At 35.7% G+C, this 15,752-nt stretch overlaps 1 protein-coding gene across 3 annotated transcripts in view; it reads left to right on the top strand.

Moving 5' to 3' along the window:
- Positions 1–15,752, top strand: part of ARHGAP42 (Rho GTPase activating protein 42) — a 148,498-nt gene that overhangs the window by 114,411 nt on the left and 18,335 nt on the right. For all 3 annotated transcript variants that reach the window (XM_039338380.1, XM_039338379.1, XM_039338381.1), the window contains exons 9-15: positions 828–928; positions 3,569–3,678; positions 4,731–4,809; positions 6,248–6,287; positions 10,811–10,873; positions 12,373–12,447; positions 15,157–15,241. In XM_039338380.1, the coding sequence (XP_039194314.1) occupies positions 828–928; positions 3,569–3,678; positions 4,731–4,809; positions 6,248–6,287; positions 10,811–10,873; positions 12,373–12,447; positions 15,157–15,241 (553 nt within the window). The remainder of the gene's footprint in view (positions 1–827; positions 929–3,568; positions 3,679–4,730; positions 4,810–6,247; positions 6,288–10,810; positions 10,874–12,372; positions 12,448–15,156; positions 15,242–15,752) is intronic.

Here is a 15,752-nt window from a genome sequence, read left to right as displayed (position 1 = left end):
GCTTTGCCTGCTTCAGAATAGCATCAGAATAGCATCAGCTTCTTTTTTTCCTATCCTTTAATTAACTGATAATAATAAAAGGCGACTCCCACTCTAAAGGTCTCTGTTAAGCGGAAATTATTTTGGACATTATTAAGAGGAGAGCAAGGACATAGGAAAATGCCAGGCACACTCAGTGCTTCATAAAGCAGCGAAAGGCCAAGATGACACACTGTCGTAGTGGAGGAAATTATTTGCTCATTTGTTTAGGCTAAGGGAAAAAGATGACCCAAATGTAATCTTGGTCTCAGATTTACAGTAAAAGCACTAATTGTTCTGTGATCATCTTGGTTCGGGCTATGCAGAGTGAATGGGAATGTGTGTTTGTCCTCCTATATGGCAGACCAACTTACTTATTTATTTATTATTTTTGTGTGGTAATTTTGAGATGGGTGATTAAAATAGATCGGGTTTCCCTATGTATCTCAAAATACCCAGTGCTAATTTTGGGGAAACACCTAAAACATTTTTTAATTTAATATATCTCCCATGAAAAGATAGAGGGATGGGCATTTTCCTTTTTTTTTCAACCTTTGTTTTTAATTTTGTACGCTTCCCAGAGTCATATGAGATCCTTGATGCCTCTCTGAGCTTGATGGTTTTCTTGCAGACGTTTCACTACCCAACTAAGTAACATCATCAGTGTGTCGTCTACAATATTTTAATAACAATTACTTTATTCTATATTACTATAGTATAAATTTTATCATAAAATATTTCTTTGTTATGAATTTTTTGTTCTAGTGACATGCAAAAAAAACAACCTTATTTTTTTTTCTTCTTTTTAGGACCGCTAGGATTTGCTTGGACAAAACATTATTGTACATATGACAAAGGGACCAAAGCATTCACAATGAGTATTTCTGAAGCCAAATCTGGAGGGAAAGTTGTAAGTATCATCACAAAGACTGAATTACTTTTTAGTCATTTGCTTACCAAGTTTACCAAGGACAGTGTTTCCTTTAGCAAATTGTACTTAATGTATTATTAGGAAGATTGGTGTATGTGTGTTCAGTATTCTTATGGAATAGGTCTGCCTTCCAGTGGAAAAAAAAATTGATTAATTTTTGAGTTTGAATTATCCTTCACATTCATTTACATATATTGACATGTTATGGGTCTGAAAGAAAATTGGGCTTCACTGATGTCAGTATCTCCCAGAATATTTATTTATTATTTTATTAAACAAAGTATATGGCAAAATTATACTATAGTCTATTCTGTTTCAAGGAGACTTGTTTATTTGTATCCTGCCTTCATTATTTTTACAAATAACTCAAGGCGGTGAATATATCCAACACACGCTTCCTCCTCCTATTTCCCCACAACAACAACCCAGTGAGGTGAGGTAAGCTGAGAGAGAGAGAGAGAGAGACTGGCCCAAAATCACTCAGCTGACTTTCATGCCTAAGGCGGAACTTGAACTTCTGGTCTCCTGCTTTTGTAGCTCAGTGCTTTAACCACCAGACCAAACTGACTCTCTCTCTCTCTCTAGTCTGTCATAAGTCTTAAAATGTAACACTTCTTTTGTCTGCCAAGATAAGATTTGTAAATGTGATAATGAAAAAAAGTAAACTGTAGAGTGATGCCAGCATGGTGCTCAGTTATAATTATTTCCTGTATACAGAGAGCAGAAAATTCATTTAAAGAGCCGCTATAATGTAATGCAGTAGTTCTCAAGCTTTTCTTCATCACAGACCCCTTTTGTGACCACTTACCTCCAAGACTTAACTCAAGATTTAAATCATAACATTCAATAAAAGAATGAATAAAAATAATGCACTCCGGGATGTAGAATAACCTTTTATTACTGAGCTTTCATCAACTAGCTGTTGACATCATCAGAATAAGGGCTGAGAATAAAGGAGAACCTACATGTGTGCTTGTGTGACCATTTTTAACGGTCAAGACATAGAACGCATATATAGCATGCTCACAACACACTCGCTCACATTTAGTCCAATAGTTCCGGCTTTGCTGCAAAAGCCGGTCGAGTTATATATATATATATATATATATATATATATATATATATATATATATATATATATATATATATGTAGGTCTTTGGTTGTTCGGGTTTTCTCCCGCGTAAAATTGGAAGTGTCTTGGCGACGTTTCGACGAAGTCCCATTCGTCATCTTCAGGCTGGTGTTTTCAGCTTCGTGCTTCGAGCAGCAGTAAAAGCAATTGCTGCTCGAAGCACGAAGCTAAAAACACCAGCCTGAAGATGACGAATGGGACTTCGTCGAAACGTCGCCAAGACACTTCCAATTTTACGCGGGAGAAAACCCGAACAACCAAAGACCTACATACAAACACCCGCGAAAACCTCAGAAAACATATATATATATATATATATATATATATATATATATATATATATATATATATATATAATTTTTTATAATCACAAATGCTTAATATTTTATCAGCAACATATTGTCTGGGTTCCAACATTTAACTTACTAATACATGTTAAATTCCCTTCTCTCTACCTCATTTTTCTAGCCATTGATAAAAGGTATCCCATGTTCTATACTGAATCTTTTTTCTCTTTCATTTTCAATATCAATCTATCCATTTCTGCACAATTTAATTTTTTTAATTAACCCTCCGTTGGTAAATCTTCATTTTTCCACTGTTGAGCGAATGTAATTTGCACTGTAGTTAATCATAACATTTCTTCAAGCCTTCGCGGACCCCCTGTGATGATGTCATAGCCCCCCTAGAGACCACAGGTTGAAAACTACTGATCTAATGGCCTAATAGGCACCAAGCTAGAAATTGGCACCACATTAGCTAGGTGAGATTGGACCAGTCCCTCTCTCTCAACCCTACAAAGAAGGCAATGACAATTCACTTCCGAACTCTTGCTAAGAAAACTGCTGGGTGTATTCCAGGCAATCCCCAGGAGTCAACACTGACACAAAGACCAAGAAAACCAATAAGTTGCCTTTAGTGAAGAACTTAGACATTGGCTGATTTTAGCTTCTCCAGAAATAAAGCCAATGGAGATTACAGTATATTTTGTAACTCCAGATTCCAGTATGGATTTATTAGTTAAACTGACAAAAAGTTTCTTAATGCTAAATAAGGCAAATGTCTGCAGAATCTGTTGCAAAAGAGATATTCTCCTTTCTCTTGAATGAATGCCTCAATCAAAATACTTCCTGAAATAATATGTGAACACTACTTAAAAACAAAGGTAAATATGCATGTCTATGCAAATGTAATAAATGTAGAAAGAAAGTATAGATCTGCTAGATCAGACCCATACATATTTTAAGTCTGTATTTTGTTTGTTTCATGGCCAATAAGATAGCTCTGGGTTAATATTAATATTAAGCAGGTGCTGGAGATAAATCTGTCTCCCAATGCCAAGTTGATTATATTGCCAAGTTGATTAACCAAAGCTCCTGTGTTTCATAATTACAGTTTCTTTATCTTGATTGGCAGTTAATTTGCGTGTGTAATAAGTAATGAATGATTCTTCATTCTATCTTTAAATGTTCTGATTTTTTTGTAGAATGGCCTTGTTCCAAATTCACCAGAAGTGTTCAAGCTGAAATCCTGCATCCGGAGAAAAACAGATTCAATTGACAAGCGCTTCTGCTTTGATATCGAAGTTGCCGAAAGGTTTGAAATTTTAGAAAGGGTGATTTTTTTATTCTCTTAAAGAAAAAACTGCCTTGGTGCCCTACGGAGGCATTTTGTGAGCAATCTGCATACCACTTGACCCCACAAGCCTTTTTTTTCCTGTTCCCAAAATCTCTGTAGATTATACAAAATGTGATGGAAACCTGTTTCTTATGGTAATAGTTTTCTACTTCTTAGAAATAAAACAAGTATATTAAGTCCTCCAGAATAATTTTACCTGTAAGCAGTGGTGGGATTCAAATACCTGAACAATCAGTTCTCTGCATGGATGCCACTTCTTGAAGTCCGTTCTGGGCCTGTGATTTCCAGAAGTGGCATTCGTGCACTTTTGTTGGGCTGTTCTAGGTCTGGAGGGACTTCCAGAAGCGGTGTGCATTCAGCTGGTTCTCCAAACTCAACAAAAAAATAGCTACCAGTTCTCCTGAACTGGTCCGAACCGGCTGAATCCCACTACTGCCTGTAAGCAGCTGTCCTTAGGTCTCCTTCATGACTTTGCAATATTAAGCATCTAATACATCCTTCAATAGTAGATAGTTCTCCTAGCAACTATTATTTTACCACATCAAAGCAAACTTATCACTGATTTAAAGTAAATGGCGAAAATAAAATATTCTGAAATGAATAATGATCTTCTCAATCCTGAACACTATTTTTTAATAAAATAATAATACAATTTGAATTTGTCTCCTTGAAAAATCCTCTTTGACCTTACCTTGCTTTTCACTTTTTAAGAACTTTTAATCTTTGTGTTTTTTCTGCTGTATTACTGTGTTAACTTTATTAAGCTTTTGGTCCTAGAAAATTTCCACTTGGGAAACTTGTAACAAGCAAGAACATTTTGTGTTAAGAATAGAAGCATTTCCCTGATGAGAACTTATTTTAGATATGCTCAGCTGAATTGTAGTATCTAACACCTTTTCATCTTTTCTGTTTTACACTTTTATTTAGTATAGTCTTCAGATTCAGGGAAACAAAAGTGAATAACCAGGTTTCTGATTTGTATGTGGTACTCTTTTTTTTTTTTTAAATAGACATGGGATCATTACCCTGCAAGCTTTTTCTGAATCCAACAGAAAACTTTGGCTAGAAGCTATGGATGGAAAAGAACCTGTAAGAAAAATATTTGTTTCTCTCTTGCTAGCTGTGTGTGTGTGTGTGTTTTTTTGTGTGTGTGTAATTTTTATAAGTAACAAACACAAAATTGTTATACATGCCATTTAAAAATATACGTGCAACATAGCTGTCTTAAAATACAAAGCTATATTTTTATTAATTAATTTGTCCTGACTTGATTTACCACAAGCTATCTCAGTGATTTACTATAAAAATAAAGTGAATATCAGGACACCAAAAGAAATTAAACTAGCAAATAACTGAAGTTAGAAATAAAGAAGCTTCTTGTATGAGAAGCTAAACATGAAACATTTTCAAAGAAAAAACAAAGTCAGTTGCCTTTTGGAAAAAGCAACTTTGGTACAATTGGCATGGGGGTCTAAGAGTAATATGCAACCCTACCACCTCTTTAACTTTTTCAATTTAAATTTATAATCTCTAATTTTAATTTGTTTTTAATTCTATTTTTAATTCTATTTTTTATATTTCTGAATATATTTTTTTATTTGTAAAAACCCCCAGAGTCATTTAGGTAGTGTAGAAATTTGATAGATAGATAGATAGATAGATAGATAGATAGATAGATAGATAGATAGATAGATAGATAGATAGATAGATAGATAGATAGATGATACATACATACATACAGTGCATAGATACATACATACACACAGTACATAGATACTTACATACATACATACATACATACATACATACATACATACATACATACATACATATTATCTAGGTTGTTGTAGAAGTACATGAAAGGAGGCATCTGTAGATTGGTGAGAGTTGCATCCCATCAATAATTTATTCATTTATTTTATACTTGATTTATATGGCTGCCCATCTCACCAATGCACCTCTGGGCAGCCAACAAGAACTAAAATATTTTTATAAATGCAGTTCCCAGCCAACTAGTATAAATGGGCTCCCTAAAACACCATTAACTAATAGCATAGACTCAATTACTCTTCTAGGCCCAATGTCTGGAAAAACAGCCAGGTCTTTAAGACTTTCTAAAAGATGAGCAAGGTTAGGCCAGTTGAACCTTTAGTGGTTTGTTGTTCCAAAGGGCAGACGCAGCTACAGAAAAGTCATGCTTCCTGGGTCCCCCCCCCCAATGATGTCTAGGAATGATGGGAATCAGGTAGTGTGGTCGAATGTAATCCAAAGTTGCAGGAGGGAGGGGTTGTTTCCCAGAGAGCAAAGACGCAACATAGCTTGGAATCTTTGGTATGCAGAAAGAGAGTGAAGGTGAATCCTCCCTAGCAGTTCACAACAATATCTAATAGTTATACAGATAGTACTTTAGTCTGGCAAGATTCCTGTCTATACGGGAATAACAATCACTCTAATAAGAAAAAAGTGAAATAACTCCATCTGATTTTCAAAAAATTACCTTATGATAATACAACTTTGTTCTTTTTAGATTTATACTCTACCAGCTATTATTAGCAAGAAAGAAGAAAGTAAGTTGAATTTTAATGATATGAAATAATTATGTATGGTTTTTTTAAAAGTTGTAAATATTTCCTGCTTTTTTCCACATTTTCTTCTACTATTATCTTCCTCTGCCATTCAAGTCCTCAAATAGCCCAGCTAAATAAAATGTTCCAGTGTAGGTATTTGATTGCTACTTTACATATTTTTAAGAATATAGCTTGCTTGCTTACTAGTGAAATACTCTTAGGCTACAATCTCACTAAGCTGAGAGTTTCTAAACATGGTTTCCTGTTATTAACCTATCATTCTAAGTCAAAAATAAATTAAATTAAAAACTTGCAGAATAACTTATTTTATGGCTAAAATGTTGACAAAACTGTAATAATATTATTTAGACTTTAGGAAAAGAATTCATGATCAAAATGTTATTGGGGCTTTCTAACTGCAAGAAAAATGTTTCATTTGTATTTCTGGGAACAATCACACCTATGAAATGCCATATGAATCACACAAGTTTTGCCAGTCTTCTCATCTATTTTTCAACAAAATAATTTCTTTACCTTGAAAACAGTTTGGGGCAGGGATTGAAAGAGCAGAAGTATTTCTTTTCATCTTAAATGTTTTTCCTTAAATAATATTCCACCCCTTTTTTCTTCCCATGGGAGGAAAAACCAAAATTTTCTCAATCAACAAGACTTCAGTTTGTAAGCGTTTGATATTAGCTGTCTGCTGAAAGCAACATTCAGAAGATAACAGAATAAGGCATGACTATTTTTTTTCATTCTATGTATGTTAGATAAGCCCCACTCCTCTATCATTCATATATTGTTGCTTCCTTCAGTGTAAACCAGTGGTTCTCAACCTGTGGGTCGGGACCCCATTTGGGGTCGAACGACCATTTCACGGGGGGTCACCAAACAACGCAGTCGGCCATTTTTTCCCCTTTTTCCTTAGCTGTGCTACTCCCTTTTATTCTATTGGCTTTTGAAAGCCAATAGAATAGACTCTCTTGAATAGAGTCTAATTCTATTGGCTTTCAAAAGCCAATAGGAATTGTCCAGGCTGTCTCTGCCCTGCTGAGCCCGCCAAAAGTCCCATTCTGCAAACGGTGCTGCACCAGTTGAGTAGTCCTCGACTTACGACCGGTTGAGTAGTCCTCGATTTACGACCGGTTGGGGGTCGCGGCATTAAAAAGGTTGAGAACCACTGGTGTAAACCATGAAGCTTAAAGGATTCTGATTTTTTCCCCTATGCAAGTTTGGGGAAAACTTTCATATAAATAGCGCATTTTATTTACTTGAGCATGTGTATGGGTGTATATATGTGTTTCCCCTGTCCAGCCAACTCTGTCTCTAGGGGATGGCTCACATCCATTTTTTAACCAAGGAAGCCAGCGTTGTCCTAGGTCATGTGGCCAGCATAATATCATGTTGCAACACAGAGTGTGCAGAAAAGCACAGAACGCTGTTATCTTACCACTGAATTTCCTACATACATACATAAACACACATACACACACACCATCCCTGAGTAACATCCATCTGGAGACATCACATAAGGATTAGATGTTGACTACTGTATTTGGAAAGCAGAGACATCACCCTGCCAACCAAAGTGCGTATAGTCCAGGCCATGGTTTTCCCAGTTGCAATGTATGGCTGTGAAAGTTGGACCATAAGAAAGGCTGAGTGCCAAAGAATTGAGGCCTTTGAACTATGGTGCTGGAGAAGACTCCTGCGACTTCCCTGGACTGCAAGGTGATCAAACCGGTCAGTCCTAGAAGAGATCAACCCCGACTGCTCTTTAGAAGGCCAGATCCTGAAGTTGATACTCAAATACTTTGGCCACCTAATGAGAAGAAAGGACTCACTGGAAAAGGGCCTAATGCTGGGAAAGATTGAGGGCAATAGAAGAAGGGGACGACAGAGAATGAGATGGCTGGATGGAGTCACTGAAGCAGTAGGTGTGAACTTAAATGGACTCCAGAAGATGGTAGAGGACAGGAAGACCTGGAGGAACGTTGTCCATGGGGTCGCGATGGGTTGGACACGACTTCGCAATTAACAACAACAACTATATTTGGATCTCACCAAAGTCTTCCACAAAATCCCTCATGAAATTCTCCTTGGCAACATGTTAAAATATGGTTTACAACTGAGAGCAATAGGTTCTTTATGGTTGATTGTGTTGGCATGCCACACTCACTGGTTAGGGCCTAACCATTATTAATACCAAGTCACACTAAAAATAATTTATACAAATTCAACCCCACTTGGGGCTCAGTGATTAAGATGCTGGGCTTCTCGGCTGGAAAGCTGACAGCCCAGGTTTGAGACCTGAGCAACACATGACAGGGTGAGCTCACCCTAGCTCCTGCCAACTTAGCAGTTTGAAAGCAGCAAATGCAAGTAGATAAATAGGTACCACTTCACTGGGAGTGAAGTGTTCCATGATGCCATGCTGGCTACATGACCACAGAAACCTCTTCAGACAGCGCTGGCTCATTGGCCCTTGAAACAGAAATGAGCACCATCCCCTACAATCAACCACAACTAGTAAAATCCACAGGGACTCCTTTACCTTTACTTTACCATCTCCACTTAGGTGTTTGATCTGATGTCCATATTCCCCAAAACAAAAGAAAAATGTAAAAACTGTGTTTGACTAAAAGACAGATTTAATTGATCAATTATTAATAAATACTTGTATTTTTTTCAAACTTAAAATTAATTAGATGAAAGGTTTTTCTGTAAGTTAGATAATAACTGCAAATGTGTGAAGAGTACAACTCATTGAATATCTGGAAACGTTTCAGAATTTAAACCTGATAAGGTTCATATAAATGCCAAGGTGAATTTCTTGATCACTTTTTTTTAACAATAAGAAAGCTTTCCTAGCATTTTTTAAAATGATTAATAGGAAAAATTGTTGAAAGATGATGTCTATGTATTATGGAAAGGAAATCTTACTGTTTTATTGCTTGTGACAGTCTGTTTTATGCTAGAACCTCTACTTTTGTTTTCCATAATTCAAAATAAGCTAGAGAAGGCTTATAAATATATCTATGAAGCCTACCTTACAGAAATAAATCTACCCATTGAAAAGGCTAAGTAATGTTTGCAAATGCTGTTTGCCTTTCAAGGGTTGGTAATAGCCTGTTTTCCTTCCCCTCTGTGAATGGACGTCAAGTACAGTTCAGCCTGACATTTCATCTTTTCTAATTAGTTTATCATGACATAATTCTCTGCTCCCAACATTTTCTCTTGAATGGTTTGGATTCATTTCTTGAATTCTAAACAAAACACTTAACGTTATGAAGCACTCCTGTCTTCCTTTTTCCCTTATGCCTCCTCGACATAGATGGATAAATTTTAAAAAGTAAAAGTTTTAAGAAAGTTAAATGTTTCAAGTCTAATACTGAGCTTTTCATTTCTCTTTCTGTGCATCTCTGTCTGCATGAGAAGCTAGAATGGGAGATGAGGATCCCATACATCCCATACATCCCAAATATTTCATTTTATTTTCAATACGTGGCCGTCCCCTCTTGCCTTATAGCTTTCTTTCTCCCAATTATTGTACCTCATTCAAAATTAATTGATGTCTAATTGATATTTGAAGTGTCACTTACTCTTTTCAAGGTAGTAAAGTTCCATTCAAAGGCAGAAGAAAAATTATTCAACATAATAGAATAAATTATTCTACCCTGGTTAATATCAAAACCACATTACCTCTTAGGCAATTGAGTTCTAGGGATTCTTAGATTTTTAAAGGCAACAATCAATAAATAAGGAAAATGTTTTGAATTTGTCTGATTTCTAAGACGACATCACTTATACATTCAGAAACTGGGACGCCATTGATTAGAAATCTCTGTTCGGTTAGATCAGTATTTCTCAGTCTCTGCAATTTTAAAATATATGAACTTCCAATTCCCAGAATTCTCCAGCATGCTGGCTGGGGAATCCTGGGAATTGAAGGCCACATGTCTTAAAGTTGCTGAATTTAAGCAACATTGTATTAAACAATACCTTCTATTTTCCTTCTTTTGTTTTGGTTGGGGAAAAAGTGTGCCAAATCAGTAAGGATGGAATTATAGGTGCTGTTCCTAGTTGAATTCATTGCATAAAATGGCTTACTTTTTAGCTTTTTAAAAACCTGGTTGTCTTTCACACTTCAGAAGCAAAATCAGAAGCATACAAGACAACTTGTTATAAATTGTATAAATCGTGATCTAAATGTCAACTGGTTTTCTTACGATTGAACTCAACTAGTGGTGACATCACAAGCATGTCTCATTGTTTTCTTTATAATAGATGAGAGTGATTTTTTTTTTAATCTACATCTATGGTTCTCTCTGCTGATGATAGGATAATGATAATAAGGAATGTGTTTTCTTTAATGCTAATTGTCTCCCGTTTTTTAAAAAAAGTCATTTGATTTCTAATGATTATTATATAATCTTCATCAGGAGTTTAATGATTTTGATAGCAGTGAATTTGGCTTTCTGGTTTGCCTCATGAATGTAATTTTTAGTCTTTTCTTTTGATAGCATTCCTAAATGAAGCTGGCTTTAATTTTGTAAGAAAATGCATTCATGCAGTGGAAACAAGAGGTATGTATTAAAGGGTTGATCTAACAAAACCATTGCAATTAAACCAAACAATTAAATAACTAATTAATTAACACTGCAATTAAATTAATGAATCCTTACCCTTTGGGGCCTGCTGAGCATATGTAAAACTTTGAGAACAAGTTCTCAGTTCAAACAAAATGGTTGCCTTAAGGGGATTGCAGATTCGACTATTTTCAAAGTGTCTGAACTTGTGGCTGTAACTTATTGCAAAATACTAATTGTACCCATGATATTAACTACCAACCACCAGTTTACCTCTTTTTTTCTTTTTTTTTTTCTTGGCAGGTGAGAAACTTTTAAATAAAATGCTGGGCTGTAGTTCTCTATACTTGTTATTCCTATTTAATGAAAGCAATGCATAATTTATATTTCACCTTTGCAATGCCCTCTCTCAAAAATATTAGGCTGCTGTTTATCAGGAGGCTCACTCAGTAAAACCCTAAATTAATCTAAAAATGTAGGCCTTTGGTCTTCAGTGATGTCATTACTAAGCACTTTCTTTGTGCTTGAAGTCTCTTCACTCAACTTATCTTAGTTGGCTGATTTAAACATGATTCCAAGAAGACATTAAACTGTGCAATGCTATACAAGACTGGCTTTTCAAACTATTAAACCTTGCTTGTACATTTCTGGTTCATTGTATTGATTTATTCAATCATTTTACATAGCCACCCATCTCATGAACGTGACTCTGTGTGGCATATAAATAAACATCTTTAAGAAACATTACACATCATTCCACAATAAAAGAGATCATTATTACTATTCTTAATAAAGACCAGGATAGAGCATCTTTGATGTTATATACAATATAACTATCTCACTATTTCTCCATTTATAATCCATAAACTGCTTTATAAAGGAGATGGGCAGCATAAATTTCCCTGAAATCCACAAGCCTGCTGAGATAGCTACATTTTGAGGACTTCCAGAATGTTAACAAGGATGGGGCCAGTCTTATCTCTGGTGGGAATGACAGGGTAGGCGCCATGGCAGAAAAGGGTACATTTGTGCAAATGAATTATTTCAAATATCTGTGACAGACTTCGCAGAATTTTTCTTTTGTGTGGTTGGCAGCAATACCTATGACATTGTTATTGCATTATTCCTCAGTTCCTCTTCCTTCTATGTTAATTTTATCCCAATGATAACCTTGAGAGGGAGATTGGACTAAAAAACTGATTGACTCCAGATTGCTGAGAACTTGAGACAATCATACTTCACTGGCCTTCTCGTTCCTATTCTAAACTGGGCTCTTTTGTCATGTGACCAGGTTGCAAGGAGTGATGGGGTTACTTGTGAATATGGGGGTGGGTGGGTGGAATATGCCCCACAAATGCACTCAGGCCCTATGGATTTGTGAATGCAATAACCATGCATCACAACAGTGGCAAGGTGACAAGACAGTAAATAAGTGGTGTTGAAGCATTCATAATGGATAAAGTCTAACTACATTGTATTCTCATTTATCTTTGAAGGTATTACAATCTTGGGATTGTACCGGATAGGGGGTGTGAACTCCAAAGTGCAGAAGCTGATGAACACCGTCTTCTGTAAGAATATTGAGATGTTCGTTGTACTTCAGTATTTTATTATGTGTTCAGACAGAATCTACTTGAATATATAAGCAAAATAAGCTTGTATTTATCCAACAGCCTTGCTTATTGGAATGTTCCTGTGAAAGAAGGAATTCAAGAGGGAAAAACCCATCTAACTGTTTTAATGGTTAAATATTAATTCTTCCAAATATGCATCTTGGTTGCTGACTACCATTTCCCATTTGCATGTGAAAACATTGCCAGTTGGATGAAATGTGCAGAAAAAAATTAAAGTCCTTTCCTTGTGTTATCCATTTGCCTCCAAAAAAGCTGGCTGAAATAAATTATGACCATCTTGGAATCAGATGAAAAATTTAATTCAGTTAAATTCTTCAATTGTTAAATGATTAGCATTAAATTTACAAGTGAGCTTATCAATTTGCTAGGATAATTGCATTATTCGTAAATGCTGAAACCTTAAAATACTTTTCTTACTTCTTTTCCAATTTTATTTTTTTCCCAATTTTATTTCAACATTATTCTGATGAAATTTTATGCATTAAACTGATATAAAACACCCTAGACAATAGTATACTTTGAGACTCTATATAAGATTTGTAATGTTAAGCTGAAATCTAAGAACAGTTCTATTTCCACAACATTTATAATTAAAGGAGCTGCATTATTATTATGCAAAATAAAACTTATATGGAAGAGAACCTCAAATTTTAAATGCATGAATCAGTTTGGAATCCTTTATAAAATTCCTTTTCATTTTGGAAAGTCATCAAAATTGTTTGTAAAATAAGTCATATATGGCATTCTTTCATAAAATTACATTAATCAGTCTTTCAAGATTATGTTGGAAAGATTGTATTTCGCTTAGTATATGTTACCATATCTGGTGGCAAAATTCTTGTTTTGATTATCATTTTGGTCCCTAGTTTTGAGAAACATTTTGGAGATTATGAGCAATTAAATTTCTGTTGTTGCCAGATATATTTTAGCAAATTATTGAGGAACTGTTTATTTCAGATTATTGTAACTTCTAAGATGCTTCCTTAAACTTCCAATAAAAATGAGAGTTATTCAGTAATCAGATTTAAAACCAAGCACAAATTTTTAGTCTTTTGAAATGATGGAACATTTTGGTATTTATGCAAGATAATCAAACAGTGGCAGAGAATGAATGAATTTTCAGTGACACTGCTAGCAGCTATAACTTGGCAATAGAGAAGGAACATAAAAGCCTTGCCAGATTAGGCTGTAGCTCATCTGGTCCATCATTTTGTATTCCACAATGGCCAACTGGGTGGAAATGGGAAATTGGACTGGAGAGCAAAACCCTCATTCACTCTTGTTTCCCAAGAATCAATTTTTAATGCATTCTGCTTACTATTTAAAAAATAATAAATGACCAACACAGTTAATAGCTATTGACAGCCTGATCTTCCATGAACTCTTCCTAAAGATTTAAATTGATGACCATTCATTATAACAGCTGGCAGCAAATTCCACAGTTTATCCAGTTTTTCTCATGATTCAATAATTCAGTAACTCCCTGCATCTGGTTTCAGTAGCTGACCTTGAGTTGTAATATTGTAAAGGTGGGGGGATTTCTATCCATGTTATCTATGCCACACATGAATGTTCCCTTCTCTTCCCTACACTCTCTTCCCTTCCATACTTCCTCACAACTCATCATTCACACACATAGACCAGGCATGCAAGTCTGCAACCAAATATCCAAGGAGATATTCCCTTGTCAGAGATGAATCCTCCTAGTTTTGGGTCCTCCATTAGCCACCATACCAGGGGCAAGCAGGAAGATTATTCAAAGTTTATTACTGGTACCTCATCAGTATCTAGTATCACTGTCCTAGAGCAGGGGTAGGCAATCTTGGCTCCTTTATGACTCGTGGACTTCAACTCCCAGAATTCCTGAGCCAGCCATGCTGAGGAGAAAGGGACAGGTTTCCATGCTGAGCCACGCCGGCTCAGGAATTCTGGGAGTTGAAGTCCACTAGTCATAAAAGAGCCAAGGTTGCCTATCCCTGTCCTAGAGGTAGGTGTATCAGATTGGAGTTGCTTCTGGTGTATAAACTACCTTGATGTTTGGCATCAGCCCTCAAAGAGCTCCTTGACCTTGTCACTGGGCTTCTTGTGCTGAGGTTCAATTTCCATGCTCCAGGCCCAAGATCAGAAACAGTTCATGGGCATGTCCCAAATTATCTTGCTCATACTCATGAAAGATAGTATGTTGATCTGGCCTTCACTTCATGAAATAAGTGGAATAAGATCCAGATATGGAGGACATTATTACCTATTCTTTATCATGATCAGATCACTTCCTGGTCAATCTGCAAATAGTGCTCAGATTTTCAGAGTCCCAAGAAAGTTTCTGATGAGCATTAAGAGCCATCTGTGGGTGAGATGCTGGCTTATTGTGTTGTATCCCAGTTATCATGACTTTGGTTTCCTTCTTTTGAAGAATGAAGTAATCCGTATTAGTAGTTAAACTGTGTTGGAACAAAATTGCATATAGTTTGACAATTAAGCTACTTGTTCCCAATCATAAATTGTTAATATTGAGCTACTTTTACCCAACTACTGAATATTTGAATATGTACAACTTTTCAGGGCTTCAAGTGATGACACTCATAGTAGTGGTGTCTAAAGTTCCACTGGGAAATGCATTCATCCAATTGCTTTCTCTTTTAATAGCTCCTAAATCTCCTCCTGATATGGACATTGATTTGGAAATTTGGGACAATAAAACTATAACAAGTGGGCTAAAGAACTACCTCAGGTAAGCATAAGTCATGCAAAATTCCAATGTCTTAGGGCAAGTGCTTGTCAGTATCTCTGGCATATACTCTTCAAACCTTACTGTAATGTAGAGAGCATAGTATGGTGTTCGCAGCCACTGATATAGTTGTCTTATTTTCAGTGCATTGTGAATCTTTCCATTTTCAGTTGAGCTTTTCTTAGTTGATATCTAATGCTTACAACACTGGGCAATAAATTTCTTTAACTAGTTAATTTATTTGATCAAAACTGCACAGCATGGTTCACTAATTGGCTATTAGAATCACATAAAACAAGTACAAGTATCTCATTTGTTTAATAAATCCAGTAATGTAGGAAGTTGCATTGTCAAGGAATGAAAAAAATGAAGGTTTTTATTCAGAAAGCAGATTAGTTTTGAATGCATTGTCTTGCATTCTAGACAACCTAATATTGATTTCATTTAAGTGAGCCCTCCAAATATTGGAGTGTAGAGTCCTATCAAATTTGACTGTAAATATACTGAAAAAGTT

This window comes from Crotalus tigris, unplaced genomic scaffold (genome assembly GCF_016545835.1).
Source record: "Crotalus tigris isolate CLP2741 ecotype Arizona unplaced genomic scaffold, ASM1654583v1 scf7180000017698.756297, whole genome shotgun sequence".
NCBI classification, from domain to species: Eukaryota; Metazoa; Chordata; class Lepidosauria; order Squamata; family Viperidae; genus Crotalus; species Crotalus tigris.
This window is presented reverse-complemented; position numbering and strand designations above follow the sequence as displayed.